Raw genomic sequence first — 26968 nt, forward strand, 5'->3', positions numbered from 1 at the left:
TGTGCTGAAGTTGCTAAGGCTAAGATGGAGGAGACCTTGCTTCAAGCCCACGTTCAGGGCTGGTTAACTGGAGGAGTAGGTCCCATTTCTAGCCCCATGTTTCTTACCTGTGGAAAGAATTGTGATGGAGAAGATGGCTTCTCTCAGCGGAGGAGGCCTTGGTGCTTCCTTAGTCCTATCTAGGTCTTCCGCAGCCAGCACTCAGCTCTGGTGTCCGTGTTTTCTTTGGGGGGAACAATCACGAATCAGAGGACAGAGGTGAGCCCCTTTGGCTGTCCTGTGTCTACCTTCCCAGGTCTCTGTGTGATGGCCTGGGAATCACCAGCCCTGTCTCGCACATCCTATGAAGGTGACCGTAGTGCCCGGGGCCTGTGTGTGTCCTCAAGGTGAACTCAGAGACCTCTTCATGATCCTGGAGATGCAAACCTTTGTGAGGCCGCCCTCCGTATAGCCTTCCTAGAGGGAGGGCTGAGGGGAGGGGTGAACAGACTCACCGGCACGGGAGGGTGGGGAGAGGGATCTCTGTCTCCTTATCTGTAAACTGGGGTCCTCGGGTATCTGTGTGTGTGTTGATAGGGTCAGTGACATAATGTAGGATGCAGGTTTGGAACACTGGCCGCAGAGGCCTGCTAGTACAGAAGGGAAGTTCAGTTGTTCACGAGTGTTGATTGAGTGTATTGTGCAGATGTTCATAGCCCCGGGGTAGGTAGCCCACTCCAGCTCCGAAACCAGTGTGCAGTCTCCCTCCTCACCATGTCGACATCCACCTGGCTCCCTGTATTCAGGGTTGGATTCAGAGCACTGCACGAAAGAGGCTCCTGGGCACCTTGTCTCTTTCAGAGTAGCAGGGCGTCAGAGAACAAGTGCAGACTCAGAGCAGTGCCAGCCCCGCCTGTGTATCCCAAAGGTTTACAGAGAGGGCTCTACCTCAATTCTGGTTTATCTGTGGGGGCTCGGGACCTGTGGCAGCCGGAGTCTCTGCACACTGTCTGCTTCCTCTTTGGCCTTGCTGTCTCTGCTGCAGGAGGCTCAGTCCTATGCTAGAAAATGGAGAGCCAGAGGCTGCAGGCTGACCAGCAGGGCAGTGCCAGCCCCACAAGGGCTAACACTAGGTTGGAGGATGGCCCAGCCAGGAGCCTAGCATGGCAGCCTGCCTCGTTAGCTGGGCCAAGTTCTCTGGCCACACAGGCCTTGTTTATAACAAGGGCTCAGTGGCACCAGTCTCAGATTGTCTGTGGTCATTAGAGGAAATGTGTTCTCAGATCTTCTGTAGAAGTACTAAATACAAAATGAAATAATTTTCAAGAGGGTTCTAAAAGAACTTGGTTGAGACTGGCAAGGTGGTTTGGTGGTTAAGGGCATTGCCTCCAAGCCTGAAGATCTGACCTCAATGCCCAGAACCCGCTGACACAGAGAGAGTGCAGCCTGCAGGGATGAATGGAGACGGGATGGCCCTGCAGAGCTAGGCGGAGACTTCTCATTCAATAGGTATTGATTATCACCTGTATACCAGGTCCTGTTCTGGGCACTGGAGAGTTAGCGGTAAACAGTACAAAGACTCTGAAGAAGCCAGTTCTGATACAGGACACTGTCTTTGTAACTATATGAAAACACACATATACACCCACACACCCCTCGTGAGTGTGACTGTGGAGAGGTGTCAGCCACTGATAAAGGACCTGCCTGAACCATTTCCACAGCCTGCCCCTACTTACCACGTTGTTATCAGCCCTGGTTGGTAGATGTGGACGCTGAGCTTAGAAGTTTAGAAATACTCCTAGCATCACAGTACGGAATGGTGGGGGGGAATGAAAGCCAGGTGTCCCTGACTCTCAAGTTGGGATGCAGAGCTGCTGCTCCTCCCTAGCCTTGCTTTAGTCTGTGGGCCATTCCCTGGAGCCAGCTGCATGGCAGAAAGGGACTGGGCTGAATCCATCTGGTTCTGTGGAAATGGCTGCATTCTTTGCTGAAATAGGCAGATGCTGACCTGGCTGTGTGGGCCGAGCACTTCAGGGCTAAAGGAATTCTGCCTGGGGGCCTAGGGCAAAGCCACTCTAGGGGGTAAAACCTTCAGGCTGTACTTAGTGGAATAGCTAGAATTTTTTGTGGCATAATAAAGAAAGACCTTCTGAAGGCTAAGACAAAGCAGAAGGCAGGTGACAGGTGATGTTAGGGACCAGCCAGCTTAGACTAGAGCATCAGGTGAAGAAGGTCGGGCAGCCTCCAACTTACTAAGGACTTTGAGCACTAAGTAGGGTGAGGAGGTTTTGCCTTTGAACCCAGGCCACTGGGGAACCAGTGAAGGGCTGTGCTGTGGTGGCTGCGGTCTGCTCTGAACAGTGGACAGAAAGGAGACAATAACTGAGGCAACAACACCCCCTCCCCATCATTTTATTAGTGTTGGGGATGGAACCCATGACCTTGTGTGTGCTAGGCAAGAACTCTACCGCTAAACTGTAACAGCTCATGCTTTTTCTAAGATCCTCTCCAGGCTGGGCTGTAGAGTAAACTGAGCTGACGGGACTGGGGAGAGCTGAAGGGAAACCTTCCCAGGTGCTGGGCAGAGTGACTGTATGTCCCTGGAGCAGCAGACACACTACCACAGGGAGAGGCTAGCCAGTCATGGGAAGCCTCTATATGCTACTCAGATGGAGCAGCGACCGAGTGAGGGAAACCACAGCTTCCGTCCACCTAGACCTTGGCTGGTCTCGTGAAGAAGGAAAGACAGATTGGGGTAAGCCTGGCCCTGTGGACGCAGAGTCCTGGGCTCATCCTTGCTGTTCCACACACATCCATGCTTGCCAGGAGCACACCGTAGCAGGAACACTATGGAGGTTATTAGAGAGGGAGCACCAGCTTTGAGACTATCTAGAAAGCCCAGTAAAACAAATGGGCGCCCTTGAATAAATGAGCTCCGTCCCCTAAACACAAATCTGGGGTAGACATCTAGGGCCAAGCGAAGGTGCTGACTTGCTGACCCTGAGGACACTGTCTGGGTCACCCTTCTCCTGCCACCAGGAGAAGTCTGCAGCCTGGGAACTGAAGTCAGATGTTCAGCACCTCCTCGTTCTACACAACCCCGAGTGGCCCTCCCTCCTGCAGGATTCCAACTTGCTCTTTAATTGCTTATCGGTGGGACTCATTAAGTTCTGTCATTTGAACAACTCGTGGGGGCAGCGTGTTTTCCTCTAAATGCAGATATTCTTCTGAGGAATTGCGTCTTTAACTCATACAGAAAACCACTAAATTAAAAGAATTGCCATTTAAAATTGCAGATTAAAGAGAAACTTAATTAGAAGGGATGGGAACGGTTGTATTTGGAGCTTTTGTTCAGGTCCCCTCCCCCATTGGCTGTCGAATCACTGCACTTGGAGTTTGTATATTTGTGTTTTAGGTGAAATGATTTGCCTAATTAAGCTTGTCATTCATCACCACCTGTTCTCAGGAAAATACATGGCTGCAGTATCAAGCATGCCAAAGGATGTATAAATTAATCCAGTGGGGAATTAGAGTGTCGACTAGGACGTTCTTAGGTTTATCCAGTTTATCTGGTAGGAAAACCGATATTTTTTTTCCCAGTAAAGCAAAACATGAGCTCGTTAAGGTTTTTTCATTTTGCACCGAGCGCCTGTTACCTTGCAGGCACTGTGTGAGGTGGGACAATGATGCTACAGCCCATTCTCAGTGACTCTTGGGAGCCAGGCAAGGAGACTGGTGATTTAGATGCCATGGCCGAGGGAGTTCTGGAGTTTCCTGAGAGAAGTAGCTTCTGAAGGCGACAGAGTTGAGTGGGCCCTGAACCTGAGCAGGAGCTAGGTAGGTGTCAGAAGGCCTAGTCGCCTGTACCTAAGAGTGTGAGTTCAGGACTGGAGAGATGGCTCAATGGTTAAGAACACTTGGCTGCTCTTCTAGAGGACTGGAGTTGAGTTCTAGCCTCCATAGTAGATGGCTCACAACTGCTAATAACTCCAGCTTACTCTTGTCTTCTGTAGGCACCTGCTCATGCATGCACATACACACACACACACACACACACCTTTCCCCCTCTCTAAAGAGCTGAGGTCCTCTGTGGCCTTGGTATGTGGTCTACATGGTGGGGCCTCTTACCATGCCGCATTGTGCCTGCTGGGGGCTCTCTTGTTCCCTTGCATCTGTCCATGCATACACAGTATCTAAATGAAGAGGAACAGGCTCCGGAAGCCATGCTACCCCACGTGGAGCTCAGTAGGGTTTTCCAGGAAGAAGAGGATGGAGAGGTTGAAGAAGACAAAGACCACCACTGTGGCCTTGGGTAGACAGGGAGAAGTCACCTGAGGGCAGAGTTTACATCCTAGGAGGAGCTCTCCCCACCCCTGCCCCAGCCTTTTAGAGAACAGAGGCCTTGTGGGAGAGCTGTGAGCCTTGCTAAAACGTAGAGGGAGATTCTCCAGGGACCAGACTGGGCTCAGTAACCCAGATGCAGCCAGCCCGACTTTGGCAATTTCTCTATGTCCTGTCTTGGGATGCTGTCTTGCCCCATTTTATGTAATAACAATGTTTGAGTCTAGATAATACACAAAGAAAAGCGGGCTGTTGGAGATTATGGTTCTGGATGCTGGCAGCCCCATGGCCTGATGGAGGAAGAGCAAGTGTGATCTGGTCTGTCAGCTGTGGGAGACAAAACCCGGGTGTTCTGGAATTGGGGCTTTCCTCTTGTTCACGGTGGAAACTGATCCAGTTTAGGATCTCAGCGTTCATTCCCGAGTGCTCACAGTTCAAGTGCTTCCTTTAAGGGCCTGCTATCCAACATTGACTCATTCAGCATAGGAACTTTTGGGGACACACTTAGGCTATAGCAAAACCCAGCATTTGGGGATCCTCTCTTAATCTTGCAGAGTGTCAAATGCAAAGCAGAATTATAGCGCGATTTCCAATTGATCCTAATAATAAAAACCCGGGATCAGATGTTAGGGGGTGAAAGCTGAAAGATCAGAGAAGCAGAGCAGCCAGCCACTACTAGTTCTTACCTCTACAAAATCCTCAGACCGAATGGGGTGTCCATTCTCTGTAAGTCCTCAGACTAAATACCCTGAGCTCCTGTCTCCTCTGTCTGCCCAGCCATATCAATCCTGACTCCACCTTCATAATGTTGGTATTAAAAGTGTGTGATTCCCAAATTCTGGGATCAAAGGTGTGAGCTCTGTTTCTCTTTTAGATTGATTCAATCTTGTGTAGTCCAGGGTGGCCTTGAACTATTCGTCTGCCTCTGTCTTCTGGGTACTGGCATGAAAGGTGTGTGCCACTATTGCCTGGCTTCTATGACTGACTAGTGTGGCTAGCTCCACACTCTGATCTTCAGGCAGGCTTTATTTCTTACAGCGTAAACAAACGCCACCATACAGAATATTGCCCACTGAGTGCTGCCTGGACCCCAGGTGATGGTTGCATCTGTCTTCTCCTTTCCATTCTCACAGCCCAGTTCAACGGCAATGAGAAGCGGCAGTCTTCCCCATCACCTTCTCGGGACCGACGGCGCCAGCTCCGTGCTCCTGGAGGAGGCTTCAAGCCCATCAAACACGGGAGCCCTGAGTTCTGTGGGATTCTGGGAGAGAGAGTGGATCCCACCATTCCACTGGAGAAACAAATGTAAGTTCACTGATGCAGTGCCGGGGCCACCCCTCCCTGCTTCTTCTAGATGCTGTGCCCTCCTCCGCGTCTTTATTGTAAATACAGTTGATCACTGGCCCCTCGTGACAGAGGCTCCTGGGAGGTCTAAGCTCCTGACCCCTGGCCAGGCCTGGTTTTATCACACCATGTTGCCACCTTCACCCTCAGTGACTGGCAGGAGGGATTGCGAAATCTTGAGCTGTCACTTTCCGTCATTTTTCATCCTAGCTGCTAAGTCTGAAGTAAACCTACCCCCCTCAGTGTAAATTAGGTTACTGCACAGCTTTTGTGCTGCATCTGTTTGCCCTTCATCAGCTCTCCAAGATCTCTCACCTGTCACGGTCTGAGGTCTACCCATGCTGCCCTGCCCCTCCTCCGAGCCCTGTGCCAGGAGTGGCCCTTTCACTGCCCTTGCTCTTGACCACGATGACACCTCTGCCCTGCTAGGTCCCTGTTGCTGCAACTCTTCCCCTACTCCAGGATGAAGCCCCAGCTTCAGTTTCTTACCACATCAGTACTTGGCTACAATGAGTTTTTCCAGGCTTAGCAAGTTTTTATGTAGTCAAGGGAAACTAAGGCCCAGCCTCATAACCTGAACTCCATTCTCTCTTTGCTGTTACCTCCGCCTGGACTTTGCTTGCCCCCAGCCTGATCATGTGCCTGGTGTAGAGTGAGAGATTTATGCTGGGCGGTGGTGGCGGTGGTGGCGGCGGCGGCGGCGGCGCACACCTTTAATCCCAGCACTCGGGAGGCAGAGGCAGAAGGAACTCTATGAGTTTGAGGCCATCCTGCTCTAGAGTGAGTTCTAGAACAGCTAGAGAAAGAAACCCTATCTTAAATAAATGAATAATTTTTTTTTTGAGGAGAGCATAAAGTGAGAGGTTGGTGTTGCTGGCGCAGAGTAGGTCTGCATTGTAAAGTGAGCGGTAGCTATTGCTGGCATGGTTACAGCAATGGTCCTTCCGTATGCAGTGAGTTCTTACCAGTCTAGACCTGGGTGATACCAGTTCTCAAGCCGGGTGTCCTTCTCCAGGGCTTTCCTGACTGTTAGTGCTGAAAGGGGTACCTCCCACCACAGTAGTCCTGCCTCATCCCAGCTCCTGGTTCCTGTGGGACACCGGTGCTGTCCAGACTGGCTTCTTCTCCATGTCAGCCCCATGAGATCAAGGGTATAGTGAGTAAATACTGGAGAAACCAGTTGCTATTGGCTGGGTTGAATGACAGTGGTTGAGTCTCCCTGACCCCTTGAGTCTGACCTGGCTGGCCATCTCCACAGGCTTCAGCGTGTTTCCAGCTGGTCCCTTGCTCAGATCCAGCACTACTAGGCCAAATGCCCAAGACAGCCTGTGATCTCCGGCCTCCTACCGACAGGCTGCCTGCTGATCTCCTGGCTCCTGATCCAGTGTCCTTTGCCCTCTTTTTGATCCTCTACTCCTGGCCCCTCCTTTCTTTGAACATAAAGCAGCCAGGACAGGACCTTACAGCTTACCTGTTTGCCACCAGGAACTATCCTTAACAAGGCCCCTGGGGCCCCTCTCTCTGTCTCTCTTCCAGTCCCTATGCTCAGGGAGGGCAGACAACGGGCAGCAATTACCTAGGGAACTTTTCCTGCCTTCCCTGAGGACAGCTCAGTTTCAGCTGGCTAGAAATGTGATCCTAATAAAATGCTTTTGTCAGCTTGCTGGGGGATGTTGCTCAGGCTGCCCTCCTGAGCCTGGACTCTCCACATCTGGGGCGGCTTGCTTGTGAAGCCAACTTTGTTTTTGTTTGGCTGTTTCTCCCCATGGCTGCCTTAGGGCCCAGAATCCCTGGAAATTTTCTGATTATGGTAGCCTAAACATCCCCAACCTGTGTTCTGTTTCTGTGTAACCATAGAAAAACAGACAGATTGACAGTCTGTAGTGTGTATTCCCTATCTCTCTCTCTCTCTCTCTCTCTCTCCTGTCTCTCTCTCTCTCTCTCTCTCTCTCTCTCTCTCTCTCTCTCTCTCTCTCCCTCCCTCCCTCCCTCCCTCCCTCCCTCCCTCCCTCCCTCTCTCTCTCTCTCTCTCACACACACACACACACACACACACACACACACATCTGACATCTCACCATAAAGTCACTTCTGCTGCTGCAATGTTCCCTTCATGGATCCTGCACAGACACAGAGGAAGTTTGGGGAGTCCCTCCTCCTTGTCACTGAAGGCCTTTGCCACCCCGTTGAGATTTTGTCTCCAGTTTTCCCAGTCACAGATTCATGGTGACAGATCCATTCTGTGGCCAGGTGGGGCCGTCTGCCCCCTGCACCACACGCCCTCCTCCTTCTCTGGCTCGTGTTGTATCCAGAAACTCAGTGCTGGGATTCTTATTTACCCAGCTAGAGCAGGGGCCAGCCAGGCTCTTTCAGATTAGTGAGCTGTCCTCTCCTTTGCCCATGAGGCCTCCTGTTGGCATGTTCTAGGAGCCCATTTCATTGAAAGAAATTCCCTGGCCCACCTCAGAAAGGCCTGGGCCACACTGCCTGCTCCTGTCTCCACTACTCTTACCCTGTTACCTCTCTGGCTGCTCTTTCCAACACCATTCCCAGACTAGTCTTGTGCCCACACTAGACTCTGCCACAATGTGTTCTTTGTAGCCGCCTTTCTTCGGGGCTTCCTTTCCTCCTCCTCCAGTCCGCACAGGCTTTTTGGTTGCCCTGCCTGGCACAGCCCCAGCTGTGGGATCCGGCCTCACTTTCATCTCCTTAGCACCTGTCACCACAGGGCAAACTGGATGGGCACAGAGTACCTGGTGTTGGGTTGCTTGCATGGCCTGCAGGCCTTGCATGGGAAGCCTTGCAGGGGTCTGGCACTCTTCTCCCTGACCTGTGGCAGACACTGACAGAGCAGCTGTCGAGCCTCCCCACAGGAGGCTGGAGTCAGCAGCTGCCCTCTGAGGGCACTGAGCCTCCTCGGAGGTCGGGGGGGGGGGGGCTGACCCACCCAATTCTGACTCCCCTCTTGTCCTCTCCCCAGATGGTATCATGGAGCCATCAGCAGAAGTGATGCCGAGAATCTGCTGCGACTCTGTAAGGAGTGTAGCTACCTTGTCCGGAATAGTCAGACCAGCAAACACGATTACTCCCTCTCCCTCAAGTGAGTACCTCATGCCCTTTGCCTACCCCGAACAGTGGAGTGTGCCTGCATGGGTCTAGTGAAGAAAGGATGCACTCCGTTTCCCCAAGAACTTGTCTGCGTGAGTTATTTCAACCTGGTTTTTAATGGGGACCCAGAGAAGCTGTGACCCCCTGCTGCTTTCCCAGAGGAGAGAGGCTTGTCCTCGGAAGTGTGGTCACTAGCTAGGAAGAGCTCTCGTGTGCAGTGAGCCCAGACCTGTGCTTGGCTCTTAGCTCGTATTGCCTGTCTCCAGCTTCATATAGTCCTCTGATGAGGAACATGTTGCCTTACTCTGTAGACTGGGAAACTGAGGCCCACAGAGCAGGTGACTGATGAGCGTGTCTGACCCTCCATGTGCTGGGTTGCTGTTGTGAGAAACCTTCCTGTTGTCAGGGCGTCCCTGGGGAAGGTGCCTTCTGTAAACTCCAGAGTTTGGGAGGGAATGCCATGAGCTAGAAAGAACCCCACTGGGGTTATCGCCTGTGGCCGCTCTGCGGATTGCCAGGTCTTTCTGACCCATGAGCTATTGAAATAAACAGGTTTAGAAATAAGAAAAGAGTTGTTTTTTGTTGTTGTTGTTGTTTTTTCCATGTTGAGTGTTCCGTTGTTCTTTGATGTTGCTAGGCAGGACCCAAGAAGAGATCTAGACTCCATTTTATAGATAAGGAAATGAAGGCTCAGAGGAAGAGGACTCTCTAAGGACACAGAATTAGTAACATAGTTGGAGTGTGGCCCAGGTCCTGCATGTAGACATACTGGGTCCCTTGCTTCCCCTCTGCCCTAGATCCTTGCCAGAGGCTCCTGATGGAGAGTAGGCTTGGCAGCACTTCTTTCAGGAAAGCTGGCACACATGATGGCAGGGTGGGCACCCTGTCATGTGGCCAACCCATCCCCATAGCCCCGGATAGCCTGCTGCCATCAAGGGCCCCGGTGCTGCTGGCTTTGTTGTCTCTCTTTCTCTGTCTCGGCGTTCATTCCTCAGGGGTCACATTCCTCCTAGAATCTCCATTGTCTGGCACTGTGGAGGGGCCTCTCCAGAAGCCCTGCTCAATAGGAGGAACAGAGAGGCCCTGTGTGCCAGGGCTGGGCCTTGTCAGGTATCAGCCTTCACATTTGATGCATGGAGACATGCCCACCCCTAAAAAAAAGCAATCTAGTTGTGTGCCATGACCATGTGGGATTGTGGGAAACGGTCTGCTAAGAACCTGTGGTGTGTTGGAGTGTTTAAGGAGTCTGCAGCCAGCTGCTGAAGAAATGACCCCAGTGAACCCAGCATCATCCATGCTTCTACCTCCTTGAGCAACAACTCCTCGTTAGTACTCACTCATATTTGGTTTCTAGCCATAAACCAAGGACATCGAGCTTATAATTAGTGATCCTAGAGAAGCTAAATAAGGAGAACCCAAAAAAAACATATAGGCATCCTCCTGAATATTAACCTTCAGCAAGCGATGAAAGGAGACAGAGACAGAGACCTAAATTGGAGCACAGGACTGAAATCTCAAGGTCCAAATCAGGAGCAGAAAGAGAGAGAGCACGAGCATGGAACTCAGGACCGCGAGGGGTGCACCCACACATTGAGACAATGGGGATGTTCTATTGGGAACTCACCAAGGCCAGCTGGCCTGGGTCCGGAAAAGCCTGGGATAAAACCGGACTCTCTGAACATAGCGGACAATGAGGACTACTGAGAACTCAAGAACAATGGCAATGGGTTTCTGATCCTACTGCACGCACTGGCTTTGTGGGAGCCTAGGCAGTTTCGATGCTCAACTTACTAGACCTGGATGGAGGTGGGGGTTCCTTGGACTTCCCACAGGACAGGGAACCCTGATTGCTTTTCGGGCTGGGGGGGAGACTTAATTGGGGGAGGGGGAGGGAAATGGGAGGCGGTGGCGGGGAAGAGACAGAAATCTTTAATAAATAAATAAATTAAAAAAAAAAAAAAAAAACCAACTCCTCGTTACTCAGTCTGCATAAAAACCAAGTCATGGGTTGGTTCCAGAGGTCAGGGCTTGGCCCCTTTATCCTTGCCATTGGATTGGGGCCCTCTCTAGGGGTTGGACGTTGATTCTGCTTTTATAGTGATAGGCTTGTCATTCAGGTGGTCTGGTGCTGTGGTAGCTAGTGGGAGACCTCATCCCTCCTTGGCCTTCACAATTCTGAGCCTCCCTGTCCTCATCTGTGGACTGGGATGATGACCTGTTTCTAAGTAACAAGCATCTAGTCCAGTCAGCATCGCCCATGTGGCCTAGTACAGTTCCTACCCTGTCCCTGTTTCCTGCTAGTAGCCTCGAAGATGCTTGTTGTCTAGTTAAGAAACCTGTGGTAACACATGCCTTTAATCCTAGCACATGTGAAGCAGAGGCAGGTGGATAGCTGTGAGTTGGAGGCCAGCCTGGTCTACGAAGCAGGTTATAGGCCAGCTGGGATTCTGTCGTGAGACCTTGTGGTCCAGAGTGTAGACGGTGTTGAGTTCTGCCGCTCACTGTTTGCATCACCAGTGTGTGACCAGCAAAAGTCAGACTTTGACAGTCTTTATGGACACCACTGGCTCCCCATGTGTCCCTGCCTGTGGATTCAGCCTCTACTTTTGCTTGGTGGGCATTCTCTGGCTAAATCAGCTGCACTTCCCCAGCCAGTGGCATCTAGCATGCTGCACAAGAGCCCTTGGCTGCCAGCCTGAGGTCTGGTTTGTTGTACTTGCCCTGTCTGATCTACCCACCAGGCCTGCTGTGTAGCGACTGCTCTTCCACACAAGAGCTGGAGCAGGGGGCTTGGGTTTGCTCGTCTAGCACCATTAGAGTTACCCTCCTGGTGGTCAGAGTGCTGCTCACCTAGGCAGTCTTTCCTTGAAGCGGTGCTTCCCAGAACAGCCATGTTCTGTGACCCTCGTCCACAAACAGGGCAGCCGTGGTATGTGGGTACTGGCTGCTTTGGACAAGCACCACCTTTGCCAGCCTTTATGCAGTATGTGGTTTCTTACATCTTCAGGCCTGCTGCCAGTGCTGGATGCAGAATGGCAGCCCCACACCACACAAGACAGGTTGCAAGCTGACATTGGAATTCCAGCTATTTCTCTTCTCGGCCTCCGGCCATTTTCATGTGGGTATTGGGTCTTTCTGTGAGGAAGGTCTGTGGAGGAGAATGTACTTGGAGAAGCCTATTTCTCTAGGGCAGGGCCCTGGACCTGCTCTGTCCTTCCCCTTGGAAGACTTTGTTGGAAACTTCTGTACCTGGCACTTGGGTCTGGAGAGAGAGAGCCAAGGCGGACAGCCAGACCCAGCTGCAAACTCACAACCATGCTCATTCTGACTGCTTTGCAGCATGCAGGACTGCACCAGGGGCTTTGGGTGCCCAGAGGTGGCCTGTAACGGGTGGTCACCACGACCAAGGGTCAGAAGCTTCAGGGGCAAAAGCTACTGGCGACCCTTAGGAGATGCGAGTATTCCTCAGTAGAGAGAGAGGGTAAAGGTGTGGTGTTGAGGAGCCTCATAGGACTTCTGTGTCTCCTAGAGGAGTTGGTCAGATTCTCAGGGACAAGGCCACTGGCTAAAGGGTTCTGCTCAGAGTCTGTCCCCTCATCCATCAGCAGATAGATGTCTGTGACCTGCACACTTGTGCTAGGGTGGCCTCATGCAGGGGCTAGGGCAGATTCCCAGATCTTTGTGTGAGGTTAGAAGTCTGAATGCCTGCTAAGGTGTCTGGCAAGGCTGCGGTTGGAACTGTGGCACACACCGATACAGACATACACCCTTATATTTGATCAGAAGGCCTTAGGGTATCAGCTGTGTAAGTGACTTTAAGGATTTATCTAAATGAGAAAACATCCCCAGCGGAGATTCACAGTGGACGTAACTCTGCCCTTGAGTACATATTGGACTGCTCTGACAATGAAGACAGTGACTTGTTTTTGTGGGGATCAGTGACACCCCTGGGTCTGATAACACTGCCTCCCTCCAGCTTCCTGTTTTGGGCAAGGTCTATAGCCCATCCCCCTTCACACCTCAGATGTCTGGCACCCGCTACTGTGGACAACACCCACCTTTAAAGCTGGTTCAGAGATCCTTCAAATGACGTTCATCACTCTCAGTCTCTCCTGTTGCAGGTGTCTCTTGTCCCCTGAGCTTGACAACAAGTTCTAGCCAGCCTCGTGCCTGCCACTGGTCCTGGGTGTGCTGGGCACACTTTCTCCAGCCAGACAAGCAAAAGGTTGATTGAGCCTTTAGCAATTGGTGAGAAAATAGCAAAAGCAGACGCCCTCTTGTTTCCCTGTAAAGGCAGTCAGGCCTGGGGAAAGGAAGGGAGAGTGAGGAACAGTCTCATTAGTAGGGTTCTTCAGGCTCGTTGAGCTATAAAGGGCCCTTTAAGTGTTAGTTCTGCAAGATTTGCAGAAGAATCTGGACAAGATGGGGAAAACGAGAGGGGGGGGCGGGGAGGAAGGTTATAAGTGGTGGACATTGAAGAGGGAGCAGGCACAGGCATACTAGGAACAACAAATCCCACATTGGCCCATGTCCAGGAGTGGCACAGCCCATCACCTGGCTAAAGGATGGGGCTTTTTCTCAGAGAACGGAGGAGTCCCTGCAAGTGTACATAGCAAGAGTAGTGCTCTCTGAGCCTTGTTCCAGGAACATCAGTAAGGTACAGACATGAGTGTTGCCAAAGGGAAAGGCTACAGCTTTGGCTTCCCTGTGTCCCACGTGCCACACCTATGTGACCTGAATCTGCACTGGCGGGGGATCTCCTGTGAAAGGGCTGGAGTGAGGAGCATGAGAGCATGGGGTAGAAGCTCAGATGGAGGGGAACCCTGCTGCTCATTCAGGCACTTCGTGTGGAGTTCTGGTTCAGCCTTTCATCAGTGTCCCTGCTGTGTCCCCACGCTGCAGACAGCAGATAACAAGGTGAGGGCCTGGGGTTCGACCACCACTGGCTTCCAGTTGTGCAGCTCTGCAGTGAGCCCACAGAGACCTTCCTTGAATCTGAGGACAGGGGCGGGCCCACCTCCACCCTGTGGGGTGGGGTGGGAAGTTTATGAAGAAAGACCCCTGTGTGCCTAGGGACATCCCTTTGTATCTGCCTGGAACAGTGAGTTCTTTTGGCTGCTGTATACCCAGTACCGCCCAGTAAATGCCCCCTGGTATAGGAGAGGGTAGGTAGGTGTCGTGGGTCTGGCAGAGCTCAGGGGAGGCATTTCAGTTAGAGGTATTTTTCTTTCTCTTCTCCCCTCATTGATTTGTAGGTGAAGAAGAGAGTTTTCAAACAGTGGGCATGTCTGGGGCCAGCCAGGCAGGCGAGTGATTAATCTTAGTTTGTTGCTGCTGACAGCCAGAAGCAAGAAATAATAAATGTTTGCAGGGAGGGGGAGAGGGAGAGGGGGAGGAGAAGCTGAGCCCTGCATGCAGCAGTGGGGAACACAGATTTCACTACCTTCTGTGGAGTCAGCATCAGAGTTCCAGGGCTAGGGCTCTAAAACCCAGGGCCCTAAAACAAAACCAAAAAAGAACGATGAGCGACTCCAAAAGCCGCTCCGCCAGGATTTCCGACAGCCTTTGAACTCCCTTCAGCTGAGTCGCTTCGGTCCAGCCACACATCCCCCTGGTCCCTACATGTCTCTGAGAGCACGGTGAACCCCCTGTAAAGGCAAACCTTCAAGGAAGGCAGTATGTGTGCAGTGCCTGGCTCAAGCACAGTTACTACTTGTCTAGGGACCCCACATTACCCAGCTCTAACTGCAGGGCCCTGGGCTTGTCTGTGTGTCCTGTGGTCTTCTGAGCTGCTGAGTTGGGTGTAAGCTGGAGGAGGGAACATACAGGAGACAGCAGTGATGGCCCTGCTTGGGGAGGGAGAACTGTCTTAGGTGAGTGCAGAGGATTAGTAAGGGGTGGGGCAGGAGCCTGGGAGAGCAAGAAGTACCACCTTGCAGTATGAGGCATCCAGCGCCCTCCCTAGGGTAGAGGTGGTAAAGTGCTGGCCAGGTGCTCTATCTAGCTCTGCATCAACATGGCCCGAAGCCCTTGACAACTCCCCCAAGCAGAATAGCGTAGGCTGTCTGAGCCTCAGTTTTTTCTCATCTGGGCAATACACCTCGAGCAGGAGCCTGGCTATTGATTGTGGGCTTTGTTGGGAACATTGGAAAACCACCTTGGAAGCCACGGATTATAAGAAAAGGGGAGAGGGGACTCTGCCCATATCCATACTCTTTACAATGGTGCCAGAGTTTTTGCTGGTGCTGGAGAGAAGGCTTCCATGTGGCAGCTCCCAGTCTTCTGTAACCCTGGTCCCAGAGGATCTGATGCCCTCTACTGACCTCGGTGGGCCCCAGACATACATTTGGTGCTCAGGTGAACATGTAGGCAAAACACCTGTACACATAAAATATATAAATCTCAAAAAGACAGCTTATGTGGCTGCAGCTAGAGCAAGCCTCCATCTCCATGACAACTAAAGCAAGCCTCCATCTCCATGACAACTAGAGCCTCCATCTCCATGACTGAGAACCCGAGTCTCACAGAACGGGGGTCAAATCCGCCGCCCTCCTGGATTGTGCCCAGTTGGCTCTGACCTGTGTTTCTTGGAGGCTGCAGGCGATAGCTGTGTTAGGGGGTTGAGGTTTCTTCCTTGCCCTCGTCCCTGCCTGCTTCCCCTCCAGTTCTCGTACCATATCTGTACGCTCTGAATGACAGCTTTCTTCTTACCAGAATCTCATTCTCGCTTCCCTGTTCCATGCCATGCAGCATGCCGGGCTGGAGTGCGGAAGATGTCATGAGCAGGAATCTTGGGGTTCAGGGAACAGATGAAAGCAAGGCTCAGAAACAGGAAGTCGTTCTCCACCCCACCCCCATCACAAAGCTCAGTCAGTATTGACACAGGTGGGCTTGGGCTGGGGGTGAGAATGGGGCTCTCAGTCTGTGAGGGGTACCCGTCCTCTCGGGGCTGCAGAAGGTAAAGATGACTGTTCTGTTCAGTTGGTGTGCTGTGTGTTTTCTCCTTCTGGAAGGCTAAAGGAAGTGTGATAATTAAGAACTGCAGCTTTAGGGGGGACCCTCTGCTTTTGGCAGGGACTAGGGGAGAACGGTGAGTTTGAAGTGTGCAGAAGGCCGACAGAATGAAAGGGAAGCACTGGCAGTTGCCATCAGAAGGAACGAGCTGCGCCTGCTGCCAGCAGACGCTTGCCGGGACCTAGAGCCTGTGTGTCAGCGGTTTGGGGTAGTGAGGGAGACAGTATAGAAAAAGTACAGGCAAGTTCAAAACATGTGGGTTCAAATTCTGCATTACCCCAGGTAGATGGGCATCCCACAGCAGTGTCTTGGCTCTGCCCTTGGGAAGGGATTCAGGCAGACCCCAGTTTGAGTTCCCCAGCACAGCAACCGAGACATGTCCAATGTGAACAGCTTAGGATTACTACAATAGCACTGTGAGGTGGGACGGTGGGGACACTCAGAAGGGGATGGGCACTTAGAATGTAGCTCTCTCTATCTGGTAGTGCCATGAGAACAGGAACTGTGCGCTCCTTTTTGAGATAGCAGAGGTCCTGTGATGCCGCAGCTGTGAGTGCAGCTCAGGTTTCAGTGCAGCGTGACATTCTTTGTGCCCTCTGGGGTCCCTCTGAGCAGAAGGCACCCTCGTTCTTAACACCAGGACTGTACCAGATGTTCCTAGCAGAATCCATGTCAGGCGACCTCTGGCAGCTTTTCCCAGTCAGTTGTAACTGTCAAAAGCCTGAAGATAAAGATCCTAGCATTTAATGTGGGTTTAAACTCCCGAAAATGGGGCTGCTCTCTCTCTGGCTCTTACCCCATGGGGTTTCTACTTTCTTGTCTGAGTGCAGCTTTCAAGCCACTCAAGTGGGAAGTGCACCGTCACTGTTCCCTCTTCACAGAGGAGGAAGCCCAGGTTCGCAGAAGCTGGGAACCTGTTCTAGGCTGTGGAGCAGCGGGGGGCTAAGGCAGAGTCCCCTTGACCCCAGACTCTGTTCTTTTCTGATCCCCCCTCCTTAGCTATCTGCTCCAATTAGATGTGGAGATGCTGCATGGAAACTTGGGGTATCTAGGCAGAAGCTGAAGCCAGCTGAAGAGCTGGGGTACCTCCATAGGTTTCTCAGAAGCTCCTTTGCCCGTGCTAGGTCAGGAGTGAGAGCTGGCTGCTTGGGCTGCATCTGTACCAGCTCAGTGGAGAGCAAGGTCAGTTGGTGGATGGTGACAAAGGGGAAGGAGTGACATAGTTGAGGACTGTGTCCAGGTTTCTGAGCAGCTAGGGGGTCAGGACAGTTGGCTTTGAAAAGGCCTGACTCCCTGCTTCCTTCCAGTTGTGCAAGCCTGGGAGGTAATTAGGTCCTATGCTGAGTCTGCCTCTCACTGCCGGTCCATGCCCTCTGTGCCAGGAGGTGATGGTTGTTCCCTCTCCCTTCCGCCAGACACACAGGATTGTCCTTTGTCCTCTCCAGTGTCTGAACCACTCCGATTACATTTCCAGCAGATTTTTAATTATTTCCTATCAGCCTCCTTCCATCTGCCTGTGAAGCTCAGCCGCCAGGGGAGGCATTCCAACTGCCATTTGTCACCAGGACGCCTCTGTGGCCTGGGCACTTCCTTCGAGGGGTTCTGTCAGGTCTCTGCAAACCTGAACGCGTCTTCCTGGCCACCCTCACACCAGCTTATCAATAGAATGTACTTAATGAACTTTTTGCCAGAGCCATCCAGGAAATGGTTGTTTGGGGCTTCCAGGGAGATCCCTGGGATGTTGTAGGAAGAGAGGCCACGAGGGCAGCTGCAGAGCTTGTCTGCATGAGAAAGAAGTACCTTTGGATTTCAGAGCCACCGTTCCATTCAGTAAACCACAGATCATATACAGGATTTAACTGTTCCCTAGATCACCTGGTAGTTAGAGCCAAGCTTTGTTTTACTTGGGTCGAGACTGTGACAAGCTGCTGGCCGAATCTCCATGTCCCACCTCTGACTCCGCAAGGTTATGACCCTTCTGAGCCCTGTGAGCATTGTCTTTCCCTCTCCTGTTTTCCTCATAGACGCTCTTGAGATTTGAAGCAGATTTATAAAATCAGACATCAGGTTTACAGCCCTCATCTTTAGCTCAAATGCTAAAGCTTTAAAAGCACCCTTTGGCTTTGGGGGTGGGGTCTGAGTGAGGAGGCACATCCTGGCGCTTCTCCACCCTGTTCATGTTCAGGTAGGTCCCCCAGTAAGCAGTCCTTGTCCCCCCAAAAGAGCATCTGCCACTTTTATTCATGCATGTGCTTTTTTCCCTTTGTTTCTCTTTAAGATTATTTCACCCAAGAGGAATAGCAGAGACTTTTGGATTTGGCAAAGCTGACTTATTAGAAATGCTTTAAATAGAATATCCTTTCTGCACCCCTTTTGAAAGTTTTTCTTTTGAAAATCCACATGTGTCTAGTGGCCTCTGGGTGTGGGGTTCACTCTGCCATACTCTCAGATGCTCACACAAGGAGAAGAGACGAATTCCAATGGGGTGTTAGGAGGCTCCTTGGAGGCGGTGACATTTGGACAGGGCCTTATAGGATATACAAAACTTGTATTAGCCATCCTGTCACTGTGACCGCAGTGTCTGAAAGGAACATCTGCAGGTGAAGGGTGGCTTATTTTGTCTCCTGGTTTCAGTCCTCCAGAGACGGCCGAATGGGTCAGCATGTGCTGGTGGGAGAGAGAGTGGTGGAGTTAGCCCACATCCTTGCAGATCAGGAAAGCCAGGTAGACTAGCACAGGTGTAATCTTCACCCAACTTCCTTTCCAGATTAAAACTGGTCTGTGTAAATCCAGGGACCCTGCTTTCTAAGCTGCCGCCTGCTGGCACCTAAGTCACTCTACCTGGATATCTCTAGATACCTAAAGGCTCTGATAGTCTCCCCAGGGTGACCATGAAGCAACAGAGAGATCATGATCAAGAGGGCCTCTTGTAAGTACAGGTCACTGAGCAATCCTGCCCAGTGGTCGCCACTGCCTAGAGCACCCCACTTTGCCTCTCAAGATCAGGGGCTCAGGGGCATCAGGGGTTACTCACCTGTAGCTATGCCAGCCATCAGCAATCATAGTGGTGCATCCTTACACAGTCTTCCACATCTTGGCTTGCCAGTGTGCTAGACACAGTCTTCATCAAGTGTGAGGCATTGCCCTGCACCCTGAAGCCTCATGCAGTTTCTGGACACTGGTGTTGGGAGCCGACTTGAACAGGCTGTGTGAACAGTGTCCTCTGAGTCAGGTGGAATGGTGCCAGGGACAGTGCCTGAGTTCTGACTGAGACTCGGATACCTGGACCATGTGACCTGGGCACCTAGGCGCTCCACCTCCTCAGAGCAGCGTACCCCTTCTGAGTTACTATTTTCAGGCCGTGGAAGTAATCTTTTCTCTCCAGAGTGGTTCCAAAGCCAAAACACCATCTAGGGTCAACACTTTGTGGGAATCGCTCGCTCTGCTGGTGAGTGAGTAACTGGAACTAATTACACGCAGCCATGCTGGGGGGAGAGGCATAATTAATGTAGCCAAACCCTGGCCAAATAATAAAATGGAGCTTTGTTGTGTATCAAGGCAGAAATCAATTTCATTAGGGAGCAAAGAGCTGCAGATTTAATTTTGAGAAAATTTTCTACCTTGTAGAAAGAGGATGTCAGTAAGCTGCCACAATGAATGTTGAACATGAGTGGGTTTGCCCTCCAAACGCCCAGACAACTGAGAAGTGATCATAATCTTTTGGAGTTGTTTGTCAGTCTTCTGAGTGTGGCCTAAACCGTGGCTTTTGCTTGTTAGTCATTTTGAACATGTGTCCTTTGGTTTTGGAAGGGAGGTGAGAATTTTCTGCACCTAATGGCCAGTGGGGGTGGGGGTTAGTAGAATTCTGTCCTTTGAGACTGAGGGGAAAGAGAGAAAAGAGGTGCCCTCGGGAGGTCGGCAGACACCCACCATTAATGATGGAGTTTATGCACGTATGCCAATGCAGGTGGCCTAGCTAGACAAACCCACCAGCCACCTCAGCCAGGCCAATCAGACTATAAACCCAGTAGTGACAACCGGAGGGAAGGGGAGGACTTTGTGCCTGGTGAGGACAGTTGGGGAGGAGCTGCCTCCGGTGCTCCTCTTTGGCCTTCTAAGGCATATAGAACCAAGTCCAAGGCCTGCCAGAACCAGAGCTTGGAGCTGCAGCTCCCACTGGTAGGCTGTGAGGAGCGTGTGTCAGTTCAGTGGGGAGGAATTTAGCATTGCAGAGCTGAGTCCCTGTAGTGGGGGATTTGGCTGCAGGTGAGCAGTGAGAGCATGCAGCGCTCACACGAGCTGTCCGCCTCCTCAGGTAGAACTAGAAAGGTGCTTCTCAATGTCTAGATGGGGAAACTGAGGCCTTGGAGGAAGAAGCAGGCCAGGATCCTGAACTCTCAACCCTACTGCCCTGTTTCCTGAAGACAGCTGGGATTTTTTCCCACTGTAAATCAATGTTCACATGTGGGCTGTTGGCAGTCCACCATGCGCCTTTGAACTGGAGAAATCCTGCCTGAGGTTAGAGGGTTGTTGCGCCCAGTGTAGGAAGATGGCAGTTTCTTCTGTCCCCCTCCATGACCTCACAGGGCACTGTGGCACAGATCATGGGTGGAGTAGAGGGATTTGCCCCTGCCACTTGCTGGGCCTCTCAGTGTCTTCTTTCTGAGAGCTCTGAATACAGGAATATCTCCAGCGAGTGCTTGACACCTGCTAGAGGTCATGTTTATTGATAGACCGCGTTTATCAATAGAGAGAGACCTCCTCTTGGCTTTTTGAAATGGCTCTCAGGTCACTTGATTTGGCCTGAAACTCTGACTAGCCTAGGCTAGCCTAAAACTCCTGATCCTCCTGCCTCTCCTCCCCAAATGTTGGGATTCCAGGATTTCCCACCTCACCCTGCTTGCCTCCTCCTCCTGTTCTCATGTGGATCTCTCACATAGCAATGTGGGTTTTTCCAGTATGGGGGTGAGGTGAACCTCAGGCCTCATGCATGCCAGGCAGGTGCTCTGCCACTGAACTATACCCTTCTATTTACCTTTTATTTTCAAACAGGCTCTTGAAGTCACCTAGGGTGACCTTAAACTCACTCTGCCACCCAGGCTGTCCTTGAACTTGCAGCTCTCCTGCCTTGGCCTACCAGAGAGCTAAGATTACAGCTGAGCCACCAGCTGGGTGGAAACGGTATACTTTAGAATGTCATGTGGGGCGGTGAATCTCAGGCCAATAACCACCTTGCCAGTATCGCCTGCTCTGCCCGCTGATGCTCAGAGACAAAGCTACCAACTAACTAGGGAGGCTGCAGCCAGAGGGCAACTTGGCCATCATGGGTTTGAGGTTGCCAGTTTGGCCATGAACAACAGACCAGACAGGCTCGGGGGGACTTGCTGGTTCTGGGCCCAGATAGACTGGAGCCAGCAGACAGACCAGATGGGCAACAGTTGTGTGGCAGTTTCTGCTCAGCAGGGGAAGTGAGGCCCATATTGGGGGCCGGCCCTGGCCCTTGCATTTGCACTAGAAGAGACCCTGCCTGCTCTTCAACTGCTGGCTCAAAACTCAAAAAACTCAGGATGTCCCTTATATAGGTAGAGAGGACTCCTTTGCTCCGATCAAAGAGTGAGCGTAAAGGAGCATGGCATAGGAGGGGTAGCGTGAGCCTCACACCCAGGGCCGTCTGGCCTAGGGCCCTAGATTGTATCCATCCTTGTCTCCCAAGTATACTAGGTCTCAGGCCCAAGAGCTCTCTCCCTCCTGTGAGGGAATAGGAGGGATAGGTGTGGGGATTGGTCTTGGAAGTAGCCTAGAAGCTGTTTGAGAACCAAGCCGTTGGGTAGGTCCTGTGTTATGTCTTGAGCCTTTACCAAGGAGCCAGGTGGCCTTGCCTTAGCCAGGCGGCCGCATTTGTTTATCGTGAAAGTGTCTGGAGGACAGCCAGGTGTGGTTCCTGTCTTGGTGACTAAGGAGGCGTGTGGCCTTCCACTTGATACTATTACCATTCTAGGCTGGGTTTCCTATGTCACTGTCCTGTTAGAATCATCCTTGACTCCCTACTAGATGCTAAGCCCTGAACTGTCCAGACGTTGCCAAATCCCCATGGGTCAGGTGGAGTCATGGGCCCAGCTGAGAGCCTCAGTCACCTAAGGAGATTGTAATCTGCAAGAGACCTGTCCTTCTGTCCTGAATAGATTCTGTCCACCCCATTTGGCCCAGGTGCTTTGGTTACGTCTGTGCCCCCATTCCTCCCCACCCAACCCATGCAGTCGTGTCCCGGAGACACTGAGGACATCAGTGGAAGGATCTCCTCCTCCTTTTGCAGAGGGTCCCTGAAGTTCAGGGACCGAGGTTGTCCTATGGCATCAGTGATTTCAGTCAATGCTTGATCTGGGGCCAGCTGCTGCTGCCACCCCTCCTGTTTCAGCTGTCCACACGTGAGTCAGAGGCCGGGTGGGCGCACCAGCCCTGGAGACACCTACCAAGCCTCCTCACCATGCTCAGAAATGGCGGCCCACTCCTGTCCAAGTCTTGTCATTGTGAGCTGCTAGGGTGACGCATCATGTGGGGTTTTGCCGCTGACTATCTTGTCTGCCCAGCCTCCTCTCTGTGTGTGAGGGCAGGCCTTTTCCTCCTGAAGGTGGCCCTGTGAGGACACACCGTGATTTACAGAAGGCTTTCACTTGGGTCACTTGAGCTTGAGGAAGGCTGATCCCGTCAGTGTCTTTACTGAAAGGGTAATTATCTGGCTATAAATCATGTGGTTTGGCTCAGCAGGAAGTACAGGTTAGACATTGTTCACGACTTGGGCAGTCTTTGGCTTGTCTCTGAAGGCCCTTTGAGGTGGTGGGGAGCGGGTGATCAGCCTATTCCTTTCCTCCCACCTCTTTGTACTCACAGGGCATCTGCTTGCGTGTGAACTTTGACAGCACAGTCCATAGCGAAGGACGCTGTTCTGCTCACCGTCTAGGGGGCTCCAGGGTCCTTGCCCTGTGGTCCAGAAAGTGAGGCTTCTCCCTCACTTTGGCATTCGCTTTTCACATCTGTAGCGTGGGCATCTGTATTTAGTTCCAGTCCACCTACCTACTTTGGTCATGAATCAAGAGAACAGTCAGGATCTTCTCAGGCATCTCAGGTGATCAGACCCTGGGCAGCACTGCCTACTGTGGTTACCACACTTGTAATTCCTAGCCCTGGGAGGTGGGGGATCCAAATTTGAGGCTACACAGAAAGACCCTGTTTTGGGGAGAGGGTTTTTTTTTTTGTTTGTTTTTCGAGACAGGGTTTCTCTGGGTAACCTTGGCCGGCCTTTATAGATCCAGCTGGCCTTGAACTCACAGAGATCCACCTGTCTCTGCCTCCCAGGTACTGGGACTAAACATGCGTATCACCACCATCTTTCTAATTTTTTTTTAATGTGCATTGTTGTTGTGCCTTCCTGTATATTTATGTGAGGGTGTCAGATTCCCTGGAACTAGAATTACAGTTGTGAGCTGCTGGGAATTGAACCTGGGTCCTCTGAAAGAGTAGCCAGTGCTGTTAACTGTTGAACTATCTGTGCAGCCCCAAGACCCGGTCTCTGTTTTTTTTTCCCCAAAAACAAGGTTTCTCTATGTTAACAGCTCTGACTGTCCTGGAACTCACCCTGTAGATCAGACTTGCCTCGAACTCACAGAGATCCACCTGCCTCTGTCTCCCAAGTGCTGGGATTAAAGGTGGGCCACCACCACCTGGCAAGACCCTGTCTTTTTTAAAAACAAAAAAAGGCTGCCATGACGTTTTAGAAGGTATCCATAGAGATCACCGTGGCTCCCCATGGAGTATGTGTTCCCTCCTCCTCCCAAAATCTGAGGTCTTACCTACTGAATGCCATCTGATTATCTTGTCACGGGGCCAGTCTCTACCCACTTTAGTCTAAAGTGTCACCAGGAGAGATGAAAGGCTTACTCCTTAGGCAGTTAGCTTCAACTGACTGTTTCTCCACCCAGAAAGTTAAGGCTAGGAGGCCTGGTTGTGAGGGTATATAAACCCTGCAGGGCAGCCATACAGTGGATGACTGGTGATCCTGTGCTCAAGTCTCCTGGCGGAACATGTGCCCTGCTGGAGCACATGTTTCACGATGTGCGGAGGGTTTCCCTAGAGATGCAGTCCCAGCCCCGTGTCCCTCAGAGTCAGAGTAGGTGGAGATACCTGGGTTTCCCTTCATAAAATCCCAGGTACTTTTAGAAGCAGGAAGATCATGAATTCAAAGCCAGCCTGGGCTCCCAGCAAGACCATGCCTGGAAGGGTGAGAGGGGAATAGCGGTCTGAGTTGTGAAACTGGCTGTCACTGTGGCCGTGGAGGGACTAGACCATGGTTACCTTCCAAGCCAGTCTGTCTCCTAACGTCCCAGAGGCTTGTCTTTAGAGCAGAACCTCGCTTCCTGTCAGTTTAGCATCAATGTCCTTGTCCGTCATGGGCAGATGGTGTGTCCTGTGTACCAAACCTGTCCTCTCAGGCCTCGAAGCTTAGTTCTTTCTCTATTGTGAAGGAAGGGGCTGTGGACTATCCATCTTCTTACATTGTTGAATGCATTTAAAATGCATGGCTGCACCCTTCAGGAAAACAAAACATAGGGAAGAAACTGGTCTTGTATTTGTGGTTTTTTTTTAATATTTATTTATTTACTTATTATGTATACATTGTTTTGTGTGTGTGTATGCCTGCAGGCCAGAAGAGGGCACCAGACCTCATTACAGATGGTTTTGAGCCACCATGTGGTTGCCGGGAATTGAACTCAGGATCTTTGGAAGAGCAGGCGATGCTCTTAACCACTGAGCCATCTCTCCAGCCCATATTTGTGGTTTTTGCGTATGCATGTGAGCCCATGCAAAGGGCAGTGGCCAGCTCAGGGATCCCAGACATGACTTTTGAACTCCAAAGAAGTCTGAGCCCTGAAGAGAATGACATGCTTTGAGAGTTATGGATCTGTGTACCCACCTCACAGGACTGTTCTCTGACAGCCCCACCCCACATCACCCCCAAACCTTTCTGGGCTCACTCTCCAGCCTGCCCTCCAGAGCTTGCAGCTGGGGAGGAGTCAGGGCCTCAGTTCCGTGCTCCAGGCAGACCCTGACTAGTCAGCCAGTGGAGAAAGGGTAGAATTCCTGGAAAGCCTTGGCTGCAGGCTAGAGTCCGTTCATCTGGGAAGCATTACAGTGAGCAGATAGGGTAGCCAACTGTAGGTCTCACAAAGCTTTCTCTCAGGCAGGACAAGTTCAAACACCCACATGGACCCTTCCAGCTGGGCATCGGAGGTCACAGTGGGCGCTCAGGCTGCTGAGTCCAAGGGACGTAGGTTTGAGGCCAGGCATGGTTGAAGACAATCTTATTCTGCCACTTGAGAGTTGGCAGAGCCAACTGGGAGCCCAAGGTCATCCTTCACTACATAGCAAGTTTGAGGCCATCCTGGGCTATGTTTCTGGAGGAAGAGAGAAAGGAAGGATTCGGATCCAAATCCTGGCCCCGTCTTTTCTGAGCCTCAGTTTCCCCATCTGCAAGTGATGCTACATATGTAAGCTTAGCTCTGAGTCTGGTAAGGTTTAAGGACTAGTATCTTGAATTTTGAATTGACATTGGGAACCATGTATGATGATCCAGAGCTAAAAAAGAATTCAAGCACTTGACTCAAAGTCAGGGCGGAGCAGAAACGCTCTGTGCGGACTCCTGTGGCTGGTCCTGCCGTGCTAGTCCCAGGGCTATTTCCTCCTTTCTCCCACATAAATATTATATGCAAGTGTTTTTAAGTCATTTCATCATGAAAAGAAACGATTTAACATAACTATTACCCAGGATTCTTCATGAAATATGCATCAAGCAATTAGGTCTAAAAGCAAGAGGTGAGGCCCCGCACCCTGGCTAGCGGCGGGCAGCTGTGGGCTGAGTGATGTTTTATTAAAGCTCATGATTAGGAGGCGAGGTGGGGCCTGTTATTAGGCCAGCACACGCCAGGCATGCTTGCTAATCCTGGGGACAGTGACAAGGAGGTGCTTTTTGTGATGGTAATGAGCGATCTAAGTGCCCTGACAACCCAAGCACCCTGCCTCCCTGGGCCTTACAAGACTCATTAGACAGGTCACCCACCAGAAACACCCCTAATTGTGACTGTGCTCTCACAAGATGTCCTATCAAAGGAGATGGAACCAACAAAGAAACAGTTGGCAGGAGCCTGTCAGAGCTCCCCGGGAAAGGTGCCATCCCAGAACCACCCTGCCGTCCTTGTGCTGTTCTGTGCCTTGAGGGTAGGAGCAGGATCTGCCTAGAGCCCTCCCCTCTGGCCTGTTTCCTCCAGGGTATCTAAGGGGTGAGGAGGGTACAGTGGCCACAGGCAACTTTTCACTAAAGCATCTCGCTGTGAGCAGCCACAAGAAACCAGAACAAAAGATACTTGGGAAGGAAGGCTTAAATATTTGACTTGCAGTTCCAGGTCCTCGTTAAGGGCATGTCCAGACAGAAATTAGAGCGGATCATACACACCACATCCACAGTCGAGCAGAGAATCTGCGTGGTGGTTCCACGTTATGTCAAGAAGACAGTAAAAAAAAAAAAGAGCCAGCACAGCTGCTACTGTCTGTGCAGTGCTACAAGTGGTTAAAGCCACCCCTAGTTTGTTTGGTTGTTTGGTTGGTTGTTTGGTTGGTTGGTTGGTTGAGACAGGGTTTCTCTGTGTAACAGTCCTAGCTGTCCTGGAACTAGCTCTTGTGACCTCGAACTCACAGATCTATCTGCCTGCCTCTGCCTCCCAAGTGCTGGGATTAAAGGTGTGCACCACCACCACCTGGCATTTTTAATCTCTTATAACCAGCCAAGCTATGATACCACCCCGTACTTCAGTGTGTGCATGCATGCACTCGGTGTCACGTGACCTTTGAAGTGACTGAAGATGCAAGAACCTCTTAGGGTGGGGTCACCATCCTGTCTTCATGACCTGGAGCTTCACCAGTTGGGATAGGCCAATCCTGGTTCCTGGGACAGTTTTGTGTATGGTCTTCCTCCCCACCCCTCTGCTCTCTGATCTGCCATTGCCTGGTGAGGTTGGCACCAGGGCCATGGAGGCTCTGCATGGAGAGGATATCTGCTTAGGCCCTCCTGCTGCTCCTGCCACCCTGCTCCCCAGAGAGAAGTGGGCCTTGCTGCTGATTGCTGTGGTGACCT

General features: G+C 51.6%; 1 protein-coding gene across 1 annotated transcript in view; it reads left to right on the plus strand.

The window, feature by feature from the left end:
* Positions 1–26968, plus strand: part of Shb (SH2 domain containing adaptor protein B) — a 113732-nt gene that overhangs the window by 83960 nt on the left and 2804 nt on the right. Inside the window, exons 4-5 of the mRNA XM_075967289.1 lie at positions 5454–5625; positions 8645–8764. Coding sequence (XP_075823404.1) covers positions 5454–5625; positions 8645–8764 — 292 coding nt within the window. The remainder of the gene's footprint in view (positions 1–5453; positions 5626–8644; positions 8765–26968) is intronic.

This window comes from Microtus pennsylvanicus, chromosome 3 (assembly GCF_037038515.1).
Source record: "Microtus pennsylvanicus isolate mMicPen1 chromosome 3, mMicPen1.hap1, whole genome shotgun sequence".
Classification (NCBI taxonomy): Eukaryota; Metazoa; Chordata; class Mammalia; order Rodentia; family Cricetidae; genus Microtus; species Microtus pennsylvanicus.